This window comes from Notechis scutatus, chromosome 1 (assembly GCF_049901735.1).
Source record: "Notechis scutatus isolate UNSWTSFEM ecotype Mainland chromosome 1, rNotScu1.2, whole genome shotgun sequence".
Taxonomy (NCBI): Eukaryota; Metazoa; Chordata; class Lepidosauria; order Squamata; family Elapidae; genus Notechis; species Notechis scutatus.
Window position 1 is genome coordinate 289087121 of NC_142009.1, and position 16162 is coordinate 289103282.

The window sequence follows — 16162 nt, forward strand, 5'->3', positions numbered from 1 at the left end:
ACATACACACACACACAGAGAGAGCCCACGTTTGGGCGAGAAACACAGTAGTGGTGTGTGCTCACACAAACAACGTTCAAAGTTTGCAACGCACATGCCTTATTATTGCCAATGGAAGAAGCCTCCGTTTCCAAATCCTTTTGACTGAGTATCGCATAAAAATGCCTCGGGCTGCACAATTCCCTTTCCCAGGGCGCTGCTCGCAAGCGTCCCCTGCCTCTTGGTCCGGCGGCGTGGCGGGAACATCTGCTGGGATCGTTGTGCACAGAGGGCGCACGGGAGGCGGGGGTGGGTGGGGGCAATGCGGGCGGCCGGAGAAGCAGCGCGAGCTGGCCTGATTTCCGTGTTCATTAACCCCCCCACTGGGTCGAGGCCACCTCTCTGGGTAGGAGGCCCGCGAACGGTGTGTGTGTGTGGGGGGGAGATGCATTGGGTCTATCTCCGAGCTCGGCTCTTCCCCCGTCTCCCGCCTCTGCTGCGCGAAGCTTGACCCGAGGCTGATCGGCTTTGATTTATTGGTTAAGTTGACCTTGCTGCCACAGAAAGGAAGCCCTATTCGTGGGGAAGGGTGGTCGCCAGAGACGGCTCTCCCAGGCAGGCTCCGGCCTGGGCCTGCCACACTGCTCGGCCGCGAACCGACAGAAAACGCGGCTGGCTGTCCGAGCCTCAAGAGTTGGTTGGCGTTTGCCTGGCAGGCCTTCCGATCTCGGCTTGAACCGTCTGTTCTGGGCCTCTCCAAAGGCTTCTCCCTCCCGGCTGCCTACAGCTCCGACCACACAGTCCAGGCTTTGCAGAGGTGGTTAAGTCCCACTGCCCTTGGGCTGCGTAGCCTTCTGGATCCCGCCGGGTGAAGAAGGGTCAGCCTGGATCGCCTGAAACTCGGAGGACCTTCCTTCCTCTCCCGCCTTACAGCCGCTGCTGGCTCCTACTTGGGACGCAGCCCTTTGGTTTCAACGGAATCTCCCGTCCTAATCGTGAAAGAGAGCAGTGCCATTGGAAGATAGATCCCCCTGCGGTAGTAGCTGTATGTCCGTGTCAGGGTGCATCCGTGCGTGTGTGAACAGCCTGTGTTTGCACGCACGCGTTGCAGGTCAGAGAGAGAGAGAGAGAACAAGAGTCAATTCCGGGAATGGCTTCAAAGAGTTAGAAGTCTTTCCTGCTGCATTTCTACTTCTCCCGCCCTCAAGAATCTTTTTATTTTTTAAAAAATTCTTTTATTTGAGAAATAGTGGTGCCACTAGTCAGAAGAACTGCCCGCTGGTTGGCAGCACGAGAAGAGGAGGCCAGTTTCAACCGCGCGTTGGGTAGTATTTTAATCCTGTCGCCTTTTCCTCTTTTCGTGCTAGGAGGAAGTAAGTGGGGACTGTGGGAAAGAAACAGAGATGCTGGAAAGTGCGCAGCAGGCGGCAGGCCAGCTCTTCTCTTTGAGCTTTTTTAGGATTATCCGCAATAAATTTAATTTCGGTGCCTAACGTGATTAGGCTCCAGTTGTTTGAAAGTCTCTGTAGGCTTCCGTCTTCCTTTGCATGCTATAAATTCAACTCCTCCGTAGACTAAAATTTCCCTCCGCCTATGCCAGGTGGACCTCCTAAACACACTTGAACTGAACTGGAAAAAGCCAAGCCAGGCATGAAACCACAGTCTCTGTAAGGGTGTAAAGGAGAGAGATACGTTTTTCAGGGATATTCCCCTCAAACTGCTTTTATTAGAGGTATTTGGAGAAGAACAGAATTGCAGAGTTGGAAGGGCCTTGCAGATTTTCTAATCTAGTACAACCTCTAGGCAAAGCGTTGTTGTCCAGTCTCTTCTTAAAAACTTCTAGTGATGGAACATCCACAACTTCTGAAGGCAAGTTACACTGATTAATTGTTCTGGTCAGGAAATTCCTTCTTCGTTTTAGTTCTGAATTTCTCCATGATAAGTTTCCTTCAGCTACTTCTTGTCCTGTGTTCAGGTGCTTTGGGGACCCCCCCCACTTCTTTCTGAAAATTCAGGGCAGGAATGCCGGCAGAAATATGGTCGATTCCTGCGGAGGAATACTTGAACAATTTCCCCAACTCTCCTTGTTCCTCCTGGTAGCTTTGGAGGCCTTGCAAAATTTTTTAAAAAAAAAACAAAAAAAAAACGCCCCGTAGGTGGCAGGCGGATATGCTATATTACGGGAAAATAACTTCCTGTCCCTTCCATTGAAGGAAATGGGAATTGTACATATATACAGAGAGCAGTTAGGTGATTAAGCCCAGGTGGCCAATGGGTGGTATTTAGACATTAAACTGAATCAAATTTAGCTTCTCCGGGCAAGAATTCAATTCACCTGAATTTTTGGGGGAGACGAGAAAAAGCAGGCCAGCATAGCTTCCCCACCCCCACAAACTAATGAAAAACTACACGCCTCCCACTCCACGTACTAATGTATTAATGTAGCTAAGCGACTGGAGATTTTAATTGTTTTAAAACATGCCTCCATTTAAGAACATGCAAGTCATTTAAAACAAAAACAAAAACAAACGAAAAACCCAGCCACGATCAAATTCCCATCCGGGAGCATTAGCGCGTTTTTAAAGCTTCCTTGGGTTTCAAAGGAAAAGCGGAAAAATGAAGAATTTTTATGGCGGGGGAGTTTGGAATTGAAACCTCTTAAGTAGGAGACCTGCTGGAAGCGGCCTTGTGGATCGCACGGACCTGGCTTATGGGATGAATTACCCCGAGTGAGAAGGATGAAGCCCGGGTCTCTGAAACTGGGCTTCGCGGGCGTTAATGAGAGCGCAGAATCCCACCCTCGGAGTCTGTCCGTTTTAGGGTTTTTTTTGGGGGGGGGGACTGGCGGCCGGCGGGATTGTCTTGATTTTCTTTGGTTGACCCTCAGCTTCCCCTCTTCCCAGCACAAAATATTTCCTTTCGGAAGGGATGTAGTTCGGGTTCAAGGACTGATTGAAACTCAAAGGGGGCGCTTCTGTTCAGAATGCCTCTCCTTTTCTCTCTCACGCAGGCCGTAACCCCTTTTCGTTTCATCTGCGGAAGGAGGGACGTTTTTACGGGTGGTCGCCGCAAGCAGCCGCCTTTGCCTGTCTACTTCAAGTCGCTTTAGGGATATCTCAGTCAACCAGCTGCCCTCATACTTCAGAATTACCTGCGATTATTTTCTTTGTGCGCTATTTGTACCTATATTCGGGTTTTTTTTTTTTTAAAAAAATGAGTGGAATCAGCGCTTTATAATTTTAAAGTTCAGTAAAATCGATTTACTTAAGGATATCCCAGCTGTAGTTGTAACCCACTTGAGATCCGAGGTACCTAAGGTCACTTCCAAAACCACTACTGTAATGAAACAAATCCCACCGAAGCTATAATCTTACTTAAATGGGTTTAAGTTTCGCTGAAATTAGTAGGATTCACTTTTGACGAAAAGGGCCTTTTTTTTCTTCTTCTTCTTCAGTGATTCAGTCCTCCAGTTCCTGGAAAGTCATTTCCCACTAGTGATTTTTTGAAGACTTACGAAGGGCTCAATCAGTCGCTCTTTTGATCTAACAGTAATGGAGACAGCGTGGAGTGCCGCTATAAATCACCAGTGAGGAAATGGCCGGATTCTCTGGAAGTGTCTTTTGTTGAACCGCAACGGTTTACTTCAAAGCAAGCATGAGAGTCTGGTTGCACGTGTGAATGGGGTTACAGACCCAATCCAAACTATTGAGTTATTCGTGACTCTCCAAAACTCTGATCCTCGACACATTATTTCATTTAGACCGCAGCCTCAAGCAAAATTAGTTTCACAGTGGACAAAAGTTTAGGCGGGAGGAGTAGAGTTCCGAAGGAGAACTAAAGTTCACTTTCTTTCTTTCTTTCTTTCTTTCTTTCTTTCTTTCTTTCTTTCTTTCTTTCTTTCTTTCTTTCTTTCTTTCTTTCTTTCTTTCTTTCTTTCTTTCTTTCTTTCCTTTCTTTCTTTCCTTTCTTTCCTTCTCTTTCTTTCTTTTCTTTCTTTCTCTTTCTTTCCTTTCTTTCCTTTCTTTCTTTCTTTCTTTCTTTCTTTCTTTCTTTCTTTTCTTTCTTTCTTTCTCTCTCTCTCTTCCCCCTTCTCTTTCTTTCATCTAATCCACCCGTTCAAAAGTGTCCTTGGTCACCACGGAGTCTCCTTTTCCCGCCAGGATTTTTTCAGTGCTGCAAACCTGCTTCGAAGGAGATGGCCTCGGAACTACAGTGCATCCAGAAAGTATCCAGAGCCCTTTCACTTTCGTCAATTTTATTATGCTTCAGCCTGATTCTACCGTTGTTGAAATCCATTCTTCTCATTAATCTACTCTCAGTATCCCATAAGGACAAAGTGAAAACATAATTTTAGAAATGCCTGTAACTTTATTAAAAAGGAAAAAAAACCTGAAATATCATTTTGGCATAAGTATTCAGACCCTTCCCTAATTCGTTGAAGCACCTTTGGCAACGATTACAGGCTCGAGTCTTTTGGGGGATGATGGGACAAGCTTCGCCCACCTGGATTGGGGTGATTTTCTGCTATTTTTCTGTGCAAATCCTCTCAAGCTCAGCCGCCACCAGCTCCCTCCAGAGATGTTCAATAGGGTTCAAGTCAGGACTCTAGTAGGACATTCACAGAGTTGTCCCTAAAGAACTCCTGTGCTGTTGTTGGCTGCGTGCTTGTCATGTTGGAGAGTGAACTTTTTGGCCCAGTCTGTGGTCACGAGCGCTATGGGACAGGTTTTCATTGAGGATATCACTGTGCTTTGCTCCTGTCAGCTTTCCCACCCCCCCCCCAGTCTTCCCAGTCCCTGCTGCTGAAAAACACACACCCCCTCCCTCAAAAGCATGATGCTGCCACCACCATACTTCACTGTTGGGGTGATATTGGGCAGAGGATGAGGGGTGCCTGGTTTCCTCCAGACATAATGTTTAGAATTGAGGCCAAACTGTTCAATCTTGGTTTCATCAGACCAGGGAATCTTGTTCCTCACAGTATGAGAGTCTTTCAGGTGCTTCCCCCCCCCCCAAAAAAAAACTCCAAGGAGGTTTTCATGTATTTTGCCCTGACCAGAGGCTTTAGTCTAGCCACTCTGCCATAAAGGCCAGATTGGTGGAGGGCTGCAATGAATGGTTGTTGTTCTGGGTCCCTGTCCCATCTCCACACAGGATTCTGGAGTTCGGCCAGAGTGACCATCGGGTTCCTGGTCACTTCTCTTACTAAGGCTCTTCTCCCCGCCACCCCCAAATTGCTCAGTTTGACAGGGTGATCAGCTCTTGGAAGAGTCGTGGTTGTGCCAAACTTCTTCCATTTGAGAATGATGGAGGCCACGGTGGTTTTAGGAACCTTCAGTAACAGCAGAAATTTTATGGTAGCCATTCCAAGATTTGTGCCTCGCTATAATTCTGCCTCTGAGCTCTGCAGGCAGTTCCTTAGGCCTCACTCTCATATCTTCCGCTACAGTCAGCTGTGAGCCCTTCTAACAGAGAGGTGTGTGCTTTTCCAAATCGTGTCCGATCAATTTAATTTACTACAGGTCAACTCTGAGCAAGGTGTGGAAACGTGTCCGCAACAATCAAGAGGAAGGGGAGGCACCAGAACTAAATTTCAAGGGTTGTTGCAAAGGGCCTGAATACTTATGCCGATGTGACATTTCAGGTTTTTTTTTCTTTTTAATTAATTTACGGACGTTTCTGAACTTCCGTTTTTACTTTGTCATGGGGGTGGGTGGGGTTGGTTTACTGAGTGTAGTTTAATGAGATCAAGAAATGAATTTCCACAACTGTAGAATCCGGCTGCAGCGTGACAAAACTGACAAAAGTGAAGGGTGTGTGTGTGTGTTTTTGAATACTTTCTGAAGGCACCGGACATCTTATTGATCCCAAGGATCAAGCAAGTGGGATCCCGAGAGAAGCAGCCGAGTCTGTCGGACGTCGAAGGTGCCAGGCCAAAGGCTCGGCTTAGAAAGGCATTGACCTCCAAGGCAACGCAGGCAGGGCTGGCTGTCAGGGTCCCTCCCTCGGGAGAGCTCCCCAGGGCAAGCCAGGTGTCCCGTCCTCCGCGCTTAAGGTTTTGCCCTAGTTTGGCTCCAGGGAGAAGGCTCGCTTCGGAGCGACTAGGGCGAGAGAGGAAAGCCGCGCCCCTCACTCCGCTTTGTCGTGTGTTTGCCCGCAGTGAGCGACAGCTCGCCCTATCACAGCCCCAAGGTGGAAGAGTGGAGCAGCCTGAGCAGAAGCGGCTTCACGGGCCAGCACGTTGCGGTGAACGGGCTGGACAAGGGCTCCCTGGAGCACGAGACCAAGTACAGCCAGGTAAGGGGGCGACTGCCTGGGAGGAGGACGGAGGGGGTTGCACGTCCTGGCGGGGCCGGGGGTGGGGGTGGGGGGCATAGAAAGAGGAGGGGGGCGCTTGCTTCCGGGGGGAGGAGTGGTGGTCTGTCTGAAGGAACTTGCTTTTGAGGAGGAGCGCCACACTAAGCCAACTTGCCTGGCTAAAAGACGCGTGTTTGTATATGGGGTGGGGGGGGAGAATTGAAACCAGAGCCTCCTCCGTTGATCTATTCTGGCTCTGGGTGAGCTCCAAACAGGACCCCTCCTCCCGGTTGGGCTTACGCAAAGAGCTTAACGTCCTTCAACACGTCGGTTTAGTTACTCTTTGCATTGACAGAGGTCCCGTGTGGCCGTGCCTGGGAAGTTGTGTGGATCCGGAAAATCCGGGGATCGTGTTAAGCGTATTGTATTAATTGCAGTCAGTAAAACTAAAAGGGTCCCATCCCCTCCGCAGTCTGTTCTGTAATGGGATTTTATCAGTTGCGCTTCCCCATTCTCCCCCTTCTGCCATTATTATTATTATTATTATTACTATTATTATTACTATTATTATTATTATTATTATTATTATTATTATTATTATTATTATTATTATTATTATTATTATTATTATTTATTTTATTATTATTATTTTATTATTATTATTATTATTATTATTATTATTATTTTATTTTATTTTATTTTATTTTATTTTATTTTATTTTATTATTTTATTTTATTTTATTTTATTTTATTTTATTTTATTTTATTTTATTTTATTTTATTATTTTATTATTATTTTATTTTATTTTATTTTATTTTAGTGCAGCAACCCTACATTGCTGAACGCAATGTAGGCTTTAGCAAGTCTCTGGTTTTTCAGATGTCTTTTATCAGGCTTGTATTTTAAACCCGTTTCCGCAAAGGAGCAAGAGTTTAAACCAGATTGTTTGGTCCTGGCTCTAATCTGGGTATGTAGTGCAGTTTGCTCAGAATCGTGTCATTTGATGGGTTTGCACAACGTGTTGGCTAAACCAGGGGTCTCCAACCTTGGCCACATTAAGGCCTGTGGACTTCAACTCCCAGAATTCCTCAGCCAGCAAAGCTGGGTGTTGAAGTCCACAAGTCTTAAAGTTGCCAAGGTTGGAGACCCCTGGGCTAAACTGTGGTTGTCTAACTTTGTGACATGATGGTTAGTTCAATATCTTGTCCCAATCAAATGTGATTTAATTCAGTTAGTCACTATGTGCATTGTGGGAACTCTATCTCTGTTTCTACTCCCAGGTAGGCCTAGGTAGCAGTCCTCTGGGGATAACTTCCTCAGCTGACGGGGCTTTCTTTCCAGGGGATGTGTTCCGAAGCTACAGTTTACCTGGGGTAAAATTGTTAGGGGTCAAAATCAGAAGAAATGCGCAAGAAGTCATCCCTGCATGTTTGTGGTCCTTGCCCATTGACAGGAAGTGACAGGACTTGAATGTTGCTGGCAAGGTTGCTTTCCCTGTTTAGTAGGATGCATGCCCAACTTGATTGGCTTTCAGAATCAACCCAGAACCAAATATCTAGGCAAAAGGAGGATTATCCACACATAATTAAGGGTGATGCTTGCTATTGTTGGGCCAAAGCTGCCAATGTCATTTTATTGGTGAAGGAATAACACAGTTGGACTACTGGTAAATCCTTGCAATGACCCTTGGAAGGAGTATATGTTATATAGCTCACGGTTGAACTGTGCAGTTTTTGGTGCTCCTCTGAGCATGGTTGTTTGCTTGCAATGTTTCATTAACAGACAGCAAGCCCCTCTAGCATGGAAGACATTACATGGTCTGGAAACATCTGGAAGCAAACAACCAAACTCAAAGAGCACCAAAGATTTGATTCTGGAGAAGGTCAGATCTCTGCACCTCCAGCTGGTAAGTTCCAAGTTGCTCGACCATGAAAGTGAAGCTGTTCTGAGATCTATAGCTGGGAGGGGGATGCTGAAAGGACGTGTGTTTCTTGAATTGGGAAACCCAGGGTTGGGTTGATCAAACCAGAGATGGGATAGCTCCTTGGTTCTTTGGCCCAGAGGTTCACCAGTTTTTGGCCCAGGGGTGCTGTGACAGGCCCATGTGACCAGTCATTTCTTTGTCAGGTCTTAGTCCAGACAAGCAGCTGCTTTTCCAGGCATACCTAAGACCTGACAATTTGGAGACCAGCACAGGACTTCACTTGACACATTCAGGGAATTATTGAAAAGCCTGTTTAGACTGATTGACCCAAATGCCTATTCGGTGCAGGAATACAGATTAAACCACCCATACAGATGTCTCCTGATATTCTCCTTTGGTATATTCAGTAAAGGGGAATTCACTACCTCTCTTGGTAATAGGTTCTTCCACGGGTCTGCTGTTAATGTTGGGATTTGGATGGGGTGCTGGTATTATTCAGTTGGACTGTGTTTTCTTGTAAAATAGTATACTTAAATACACAGTGCCTTGTAAATTGAAATAAAAGAGAACAGGCCCTGGGTTGTTTCTATGTGATATTGTATCAGGTAGTTGAATAATGCTATTCTATCTCTTTCAGTTGTCTTTTTTCAAGGCCAAACATATTTAAGCTCCTTTGGTTGTTCTTCAGATGGCTCCATGTCTATTCTCCTGATCAATTTCATTACTTTACATGAAATAGTATTTCTGTGAATGTCTATAAGATTCCCACAATTTATCACTGAAGTTGCCCCTTCAAAAGATTAGATTAGATGGCAAGATTCCTTGCTGACAAACCCATGCTGACTTCTGGTAATTTTCACATTTTTTCGTAAATGCTTATAGATTTCCTTACGATCTGCTCTGTAGGCTCTTAAGGTACTCATGTCATACTGGTCTGTAGCTTGGTGTACCTTCATTTTCTTCTGTTTGATGATTGGTTGAAACTATTCGTTTACCTCTGTGCTGAGAGGAAGCTTCTCTTCTAACAAATGGCTACCTGAAGTCTGAGGTGAAAGAATAGGTCTACTGAATATGTTGATGCTACAATCCTATATAAGCAAGCTTTTATAAGGAAACATCCTGAACAAACACAGTAATGCATATTTTGGGGGAAACATATACAGGATGATACTTTTAAGTCCCATTTCACATGTTTATTAATAACTTTGACAGTCCCTAGTGTGTCTCCATGGAGACTTGTAGAAATAAAACTGCCAAAAAAGCCAACACAATTCTAGACTGCATAAACAGAGGGATAGAATCAAGATCATGTGAAGTGTTCATACCACTTTATAATGCCTTGGTAAGGCCACACTTGGAATACTGCATCCAGTTTTGGTCACCATGATGTAAAAAAATGTGGAGACTAGAAAGAGTGCAGAGAAGAGCAACGAAGATGATTAGGGGACTGGAGGCTAAAACACATGAAGAATGGTTGCTTGAATTGGGTATGTCTAGTATGATGAAAAGAAGGACTAGGGGTGACATGATAGCAGTGTCCCAATATCTCAGGGGCTGCCACAAAGAAGATGGAATCAATCTACTGTATTCTCCAAAGCACCTGAAGGCAGGACAAGAAGCAATGGGTAGAAACTAATCAAGGAGAGAAGCAACTTAGAACTAAGGAGAAATCTCTTGATGATCAGACCAATTAATCAGCGGAACAACCTGCCTTCAGAAGTTGTGAATGCCCCAACACTGGAAGTTCTTAAGAAGAGATTGGATAACCATTTGTCTGAAATGGTTTAGGGTTTCCTGCCTTAGCAGCGGGTTAGGCTAGAATACCTTCAAGGTCTGGTCTATTCTATCCTATCCTATCTTATTCCTCTATCCTATTCTGCATTCTATTCCATTCCGTTCCATTCTCCATATTCACTAGCCATTTCACAAGGTTTCAAAGTGTCCTTAGGACCTCCTGTGTATGTCTTGTTTGTTTCACAAAAGGTAATCAGAAAGAAAGAGAAATAAACAGATGAAGCTTTGATAGAACCATTGAAGCCATCAACTTTATTTTTTTTACCATATCCATGGACATCTTACTTGCTGTGGTTATGTATTTGTATTCCATTGCAAGATGCAATGGTGCTTTTTAGAATTATGATGACATTAAGATGCCTAGCTGTTTTCTTAAACCTCTTTTCCTGAAATGTCCAACATGATGAAGCCATTGAAACTACCTATGAGTTTTGGGCAAGGCAAAGTAGGACTTCAAGAGACTTGCTCATATACTAGAGTGCTGACTTGTATTTCCTCCCTGGAAGGGGGCACCCGTCATGGTTTCAGATTCAAAAAATAGGCTGATTTTTTTAAAAACATACCAATTATCTTGATATACGTTCAGGGGTCTCCAACCTTGGCAACTTTAAGACCTGTGGACTTCAACTCCCAGAATTCCTCAGCCAGCTTTGCTGGCTGAGGAATTCTGGGAGTTGAAGTCCACAAGTCTCAAAGTTGCCAAGGTTGGAGACCCCTGCGTTAAGGGATATACACATTATACTGTTCCCCTGCCTATTTTTTATGAGATAAATACACTTGCACTGAAAAAAAAATAAGCTGCTATTAATTTTTGGTGGATATATTTCTCAAATAAATAGGCCTATTTCTCTGAAAAAATAGGTCAAAATGTTAAAAACTGATTTTAGAGTCAAATGAAAGTCAAACAATTGATTAAAAGTTTAACCAAAACTTACTGAAGGTAGACTTAATCCCTTGTTAAAGAAGATTTCAGTGCCAGCATGTTATGATGCATTGAAAGTAAACATGGCTTTTATTTTGTTAATCTGATGAGTAATATTTGGAGCACCTTAGTTTATTTTCTGCAAAGTAAACTATAGACTTTATGGAAGAAAGAATGATATGACCTTTTTCACATAAATTGCCACTTTTGGAATTTAACAGAAAATATTTAAAACAAAGAAGCAAGTAAAGCACTTAATAAGTATAAAATTAATCTTTTTTGCTATAAGTGAGCTTTAATACTGTTTATTTTGTATAAGTTGGACTTCTTATTTTCAGTAAAAGTGGTCTGCATTGCAATCTCAAACTTTATTAATAAAATCTTGTTTGCGAAGTGATGTGTATGAGTAAAATCTTGTTTATGAAGTTGAAACACTGTACTTATACAACATCCAACAACAAATATATGCCTATTTCAGCCTTGTGCAGTTGGTGACTTTCACATGTACTCTAGAATCCAATAATTGTGCAGTGGGAAGGGACCACAAAAATTTTGTCCTCTGACGTTTGCATGTATTCATGTTCTAGTTAGTTCCATGATCCATAACTCCCAGATCGATGATGAGTGTTTTAATCTAACATATATGGAGAACACTGGATTGGACAGACAGGACTTTTGGAATAATCTTGGTCCTCAGCCCCAGCCTTTAGTTTTGTTACAGACTGGGCCAGTATTTTAGATTACCAACATGATACTTAATTTTTATGCTTTTTTTTTTTTTTTTTTTAAAGCAATGGTTTAGCTTTTCACCATTCTGGAAAATAGCTGTTAGATGAATCCTTTCATGTTGACTTGTCTGCCATGGATTTCCATCTTTTACAGAGCATTCTTTAAGTATACTTTCAGGTCAGAGAGAGTATATTCAAATTTGCCCTATATTTTTCTGGAGAAAGCATTAGGCTATAAGAGTCAATTAAGTTTCAGAAGATGCTTAGTTGTTTGGTCTGAGAAGATTCCAAAGAAATTCAGTGTGGCATCCAAGGAAAACAGTTAAAAATAAATGTAATATTTGGTGTTCAGCTAATGTTTCTCTTTACCTTAATATTTGTCTTTTAATACATAATATATCAAGGTAGGAAAAAAAGTGTAGCTGTAAAAATCAATGGTTTAGATTCAGACTTAAGGACTTATATTGAGGGCTCATTAAAATAAACTGAACACAACTGATTCCACTGATTTTAATAGACATGAAAGCACCAGAAGTGCAGCTATGAATAGAGTGGGTGACTGAAAAATAATAGGGGAGATCTACATGTTGGCTCCAGATTAATCGTCTGCATAGTTATGATTTCTCCTGCATTGACAACCACAAAGACATGGTGGATATAGCTCCAAGTCTAGCTCAATTGATGATCCCAGATTCAATCCATCTGGGAAGAGATGAAGCAACTTTGAATTTGATGGATTCCTTATTTCATGCCTCATTATGGATTGCAAAGGTCAGGTTATGCCAACATTTCAAGATGGATGCGTTAGAGCAGGGCTGTCAAAGTCAAGGCCTGCGGGCTGGATCCAGCCCACGGGGTGCTTAGATCTGGCCCATGGGGCTGCTCTGGAAACAGCGAAGGACTGGCCCATGGTGCCTCTGCCAGCAAAAACAGGCTCCCGATCCCCGTTTCCTGCTGGGACAGCCTCCTGCAACCCTCTGCCACGGAAAATGGAGCTTGGGAGGGTTGCAGGAGGCCGTCCCAGCAGAAAACAGGGATCAGGAACCCATTTTTCCTGGCAGAGCACCCAGGCCACCACAGGTGCCCCTGACACAGAGTGATGTCAAGTTGGCCACACCTACCCTGGCCACGCCCACCCTGCTCCCCGAGATCAAACACAACCCTGATGCGGCCCTCAATGAAATCGGGTTTGACACCCCTGCGTTAGAACATTTGGATGTGCATTAAAAGTTGTGGGTGTAATGTAGGCAGTTACGCACTTTCAAGGGCCCTCTTGGCTGCACACAGGGAAGACTGATCTATCTCCGGTGCCATAAGACTGAGATTAGGCATGATAATTAGTATTTCCGGGGCAGGGGGCTAGCTGTATTCGTCTGCTGCAGTGAGAACAGCAAAAAGACAAAACCCTAATGGCCTTTTGGACTAAATAGCTAAATACTTATAAAAAGGGTGTGACTGAAAATGTTAATAATTATTACCAGTACAGGCTCCCCCCACATCTGAATTTGTCACTTCATTAAAGGGGGGGGGCAATTCACATGCGTTATCAGCCTGACTATATGCGTGATGATGGGTTGATGAATTCCATGCATAGATCATTTCTTGGGAAGAGGTGGGGAGGCATTATCTGTTTTCATTTAGGAAATATTCTGAGGCTAGAACCTCCCCCCCCACCAGGCTACTAAGAGAGATTAGCTGCATTTGATTGACAGGTGTAGAAGAGATGATAATCAGTACCTAGTCCTATTTTACAGGAAAGATGGGATTCACATCCATAGAATTTGTAAATTAAAAGGATACTAATTGGCATGCCATCAATAATGTTAAATAATAGCAAGTACTTTTGGGAAAAAGATAATGCCTTGCAGACATTGGGAATGATTTTAATTTTACTCTGGCATGAGGATCTATGTCTTTATTCATTAGCATTAAGAGGACACTGATCATAATCCTTCAGAATGCAATGCAGCGTCTTCATCACCGTGAATGGTGCTTATTATTCTGATTTCCATTTGTAAGACTGGAAGTCTTAATTAACCAAAGCAATAGGACAGCCTTCCCCCATCTGATGACCTCCAGATGTTTTGGACTTCAACATCTTTAATTGTCAGCCAGCATGCTGAGTGTCCACATTGGCTGTGAATGATGGATATCGAAGTCCAACCCATCTGGAGAACACCAGGCCGGGGAAGGCTGCAGCAAATTAATCAACTCTAATTAGCCTTCTTAGAAAACATTGTTTTAAATTGGCTACTCGGTATTGTATAGACAGCTTTAAAAAAAACCCATGCACTGTATAAGATGGCCTTTTATTTAGTAATAAAGTTTTTATTGTAATCTCTTTCACCCTTCTGAATCCTGAGCAAATGAAACTCTAGCAACTATTAGACTGAGGTTTTGGTCATCTGATAATGTATATCAATTTAAGCAATTATTGAACTCGTTATTCAACCAGAAGGGAAACAATTAGTCAGTGAAAGATCTTGGCTGTTTTGATTGTCGCTTTCCATAAAAATAGGAGAGCAAAGTCTGTTTATATGCCTCGAAAGAAAAATACAATCTTTACAGTTCCTGTTCACCAGTGCAATTTGGATGCATATTGTCTTTCTATGTTGTAACTAGGTCTGATTGATTATTTATTTAATTAGTTTATATCCTGCCTTTCAATGAACAGAGCAGATAATGTGATATAGAGACATTATAGGCATTTTTCCTGCCTTCTTATAGTCAAATACGTGTTTTGCCTGTGGGTTTTCCTAATCTGCAGAGTTTCCTGAATGAAACCTGATTACTCAAATTTTGTTCAGGAAGTAGTGGTTTTGTAATTGCCTCCATAGAATAGGGGTTGACCTAAAGTTAGTGGGACAGATTCACCACTTGAATATTCTTTAAGTTTACACCAGTTGCCACAGGTCAATGAAGTTGTCACCAATGTAAAAATATAAGGACTGTAACCCTGCATTTAGTGGGATAATTACAAAGGCTCTTGCCTAAGATAAATAATATTTAAATATATCATTGCTCTGGCGTGCTGTTTGCTGATTAAAGTCTTTGCATTGGGGTTATTTGTGCTTCCCTAAGTCGCTGATTTATTTGAAAACTCAGCTTCTCAGTACATTTTTAAGTTGGTTCCTTCTGGAGACGCAGTTGGCACAGTGGGGTTTCCTTGTGTTTTGCATAATTGAACAAGCTGTGGGTTAAGATCACGTGGAAAACCTTGCAAAATGGTCTCACGTTTTCTTTTCTTTCTGACATTCAAATGCCTTTGGAACGCTGTCACCAAGGCAGGGCATGAGAGCAGTAGTACCCACACTGCAGTACCAAGTGGTAGATTGCTCCTGGAACTAGAGGCTCCATTTAGTCATCTTTCTTCCACACTATCTTTGTGGCAAATGTAGTATGCTTTTACACTCTATTTACCATAAAGAATCCCCTTCTCTTTGAATCCTAAATGTCCCTTTGTGGTTTCATGCACAAGTTACTTACTTTTTTTCTATGATGTCAGAAAGTTATTCCGGAATTGTTTCATGCAAGAGAATTTTCTGATGTGAAAGTCATATTTGCGGAAGTTTATCAAGCCAGCCTTCATTTCTTTGAATAAATATGTAATACTATTTGCCTCTGGCAGCACCACCCTGTCTGTATAAATGTGACAATAGGCTTATCCTTCCCAAAAGATTATCTCCATGCTTGGAAGGGGAAGGGGAATTTCAGGTCACAGCAGATGGCAGCATCTAGCTAGACTTGGCTGATTCCACCCCTTCCCCCCCCCCTTGATTGAAATAGGACCAGACTAATAGATGGGAGGCCACCAGGAATTCTAAGGCAGTTGAGTCTGAGAATATTGGAGGGGCGGGGGGTAAGTCTGGAAAAAGGCAGTATTGACAAAGTGCTTCTTATCCACACGGACATATTTGTTTAATCACTGGGAAATTTTTACCTTTTTCGTTCCTAACAGCAGTGATCCCCAACCTTTTTTATGCCGCGGCCCGGTACTGGCATCAGCTGGGCGCCGCGGCCCGGTACTCCAGCACCAGGTGGGCGCCGCCATCTTTTTTGATGAAAAAGATGGCGGCGCGCAGCCTTCTGGTGAGCTTTTCCGGTAGAAATGGCCTTCTACCGGAAAAGCTCACGAGGCGCTGGCGCCCGCCATCTTTTTTCATGAAAAAGTGCTTCCAGTGAGCTTTCTACCCAGAAAAGCTCACCGGAAGCACTTTTTCGTCAAAAAGATGGCGGCGCCCAGCAACCAGCGACCCGGTAGGAGTTGTTCGCGGACGGTACGGTCCCGGACCGGTGGTTGGGGACCCCTGCCTAACAGGACATTTGTGAAGCTTTGGAGAGACTCTTTGTGAAGCTGCTTCTCTTAACTGCCAATGAGCAGCCAGGGTGCCCTGAGAAGCCCACAATTGAAGGATCTGTCAGGAAGGCCTAAACCTGAGGCTATTTTCCCCAATTTCCTCCAAACCCTGGAGCCATCTTTGTGAGGGTTCAACATTTTTATTTTTTGCTGAAGGGAG

At 43.5% G+C, this 16162-nt stretch overlaps 1 protein-coding gene across 1 annotated transcript in view; it reads left to right on the forward strand.

Moving 5' to 3' along the window:
* PAX9 (paired box 9) overlaps positions 1-16162 on the forward strand; it is a 41623-nt gene that overhangs the window by 4442 nt on the left and 21019 nt on the right. Inside the window, exon 3 of the mRNA XM_087951843.1 lies at positions 6140-6276. Coding sequence (XP_087807969.1) covers positions 6140-6276 — 137 coding nt within the window. The remainder of the gene's footprint in view (positions 1-6139; positions 6277-16162) is intronic.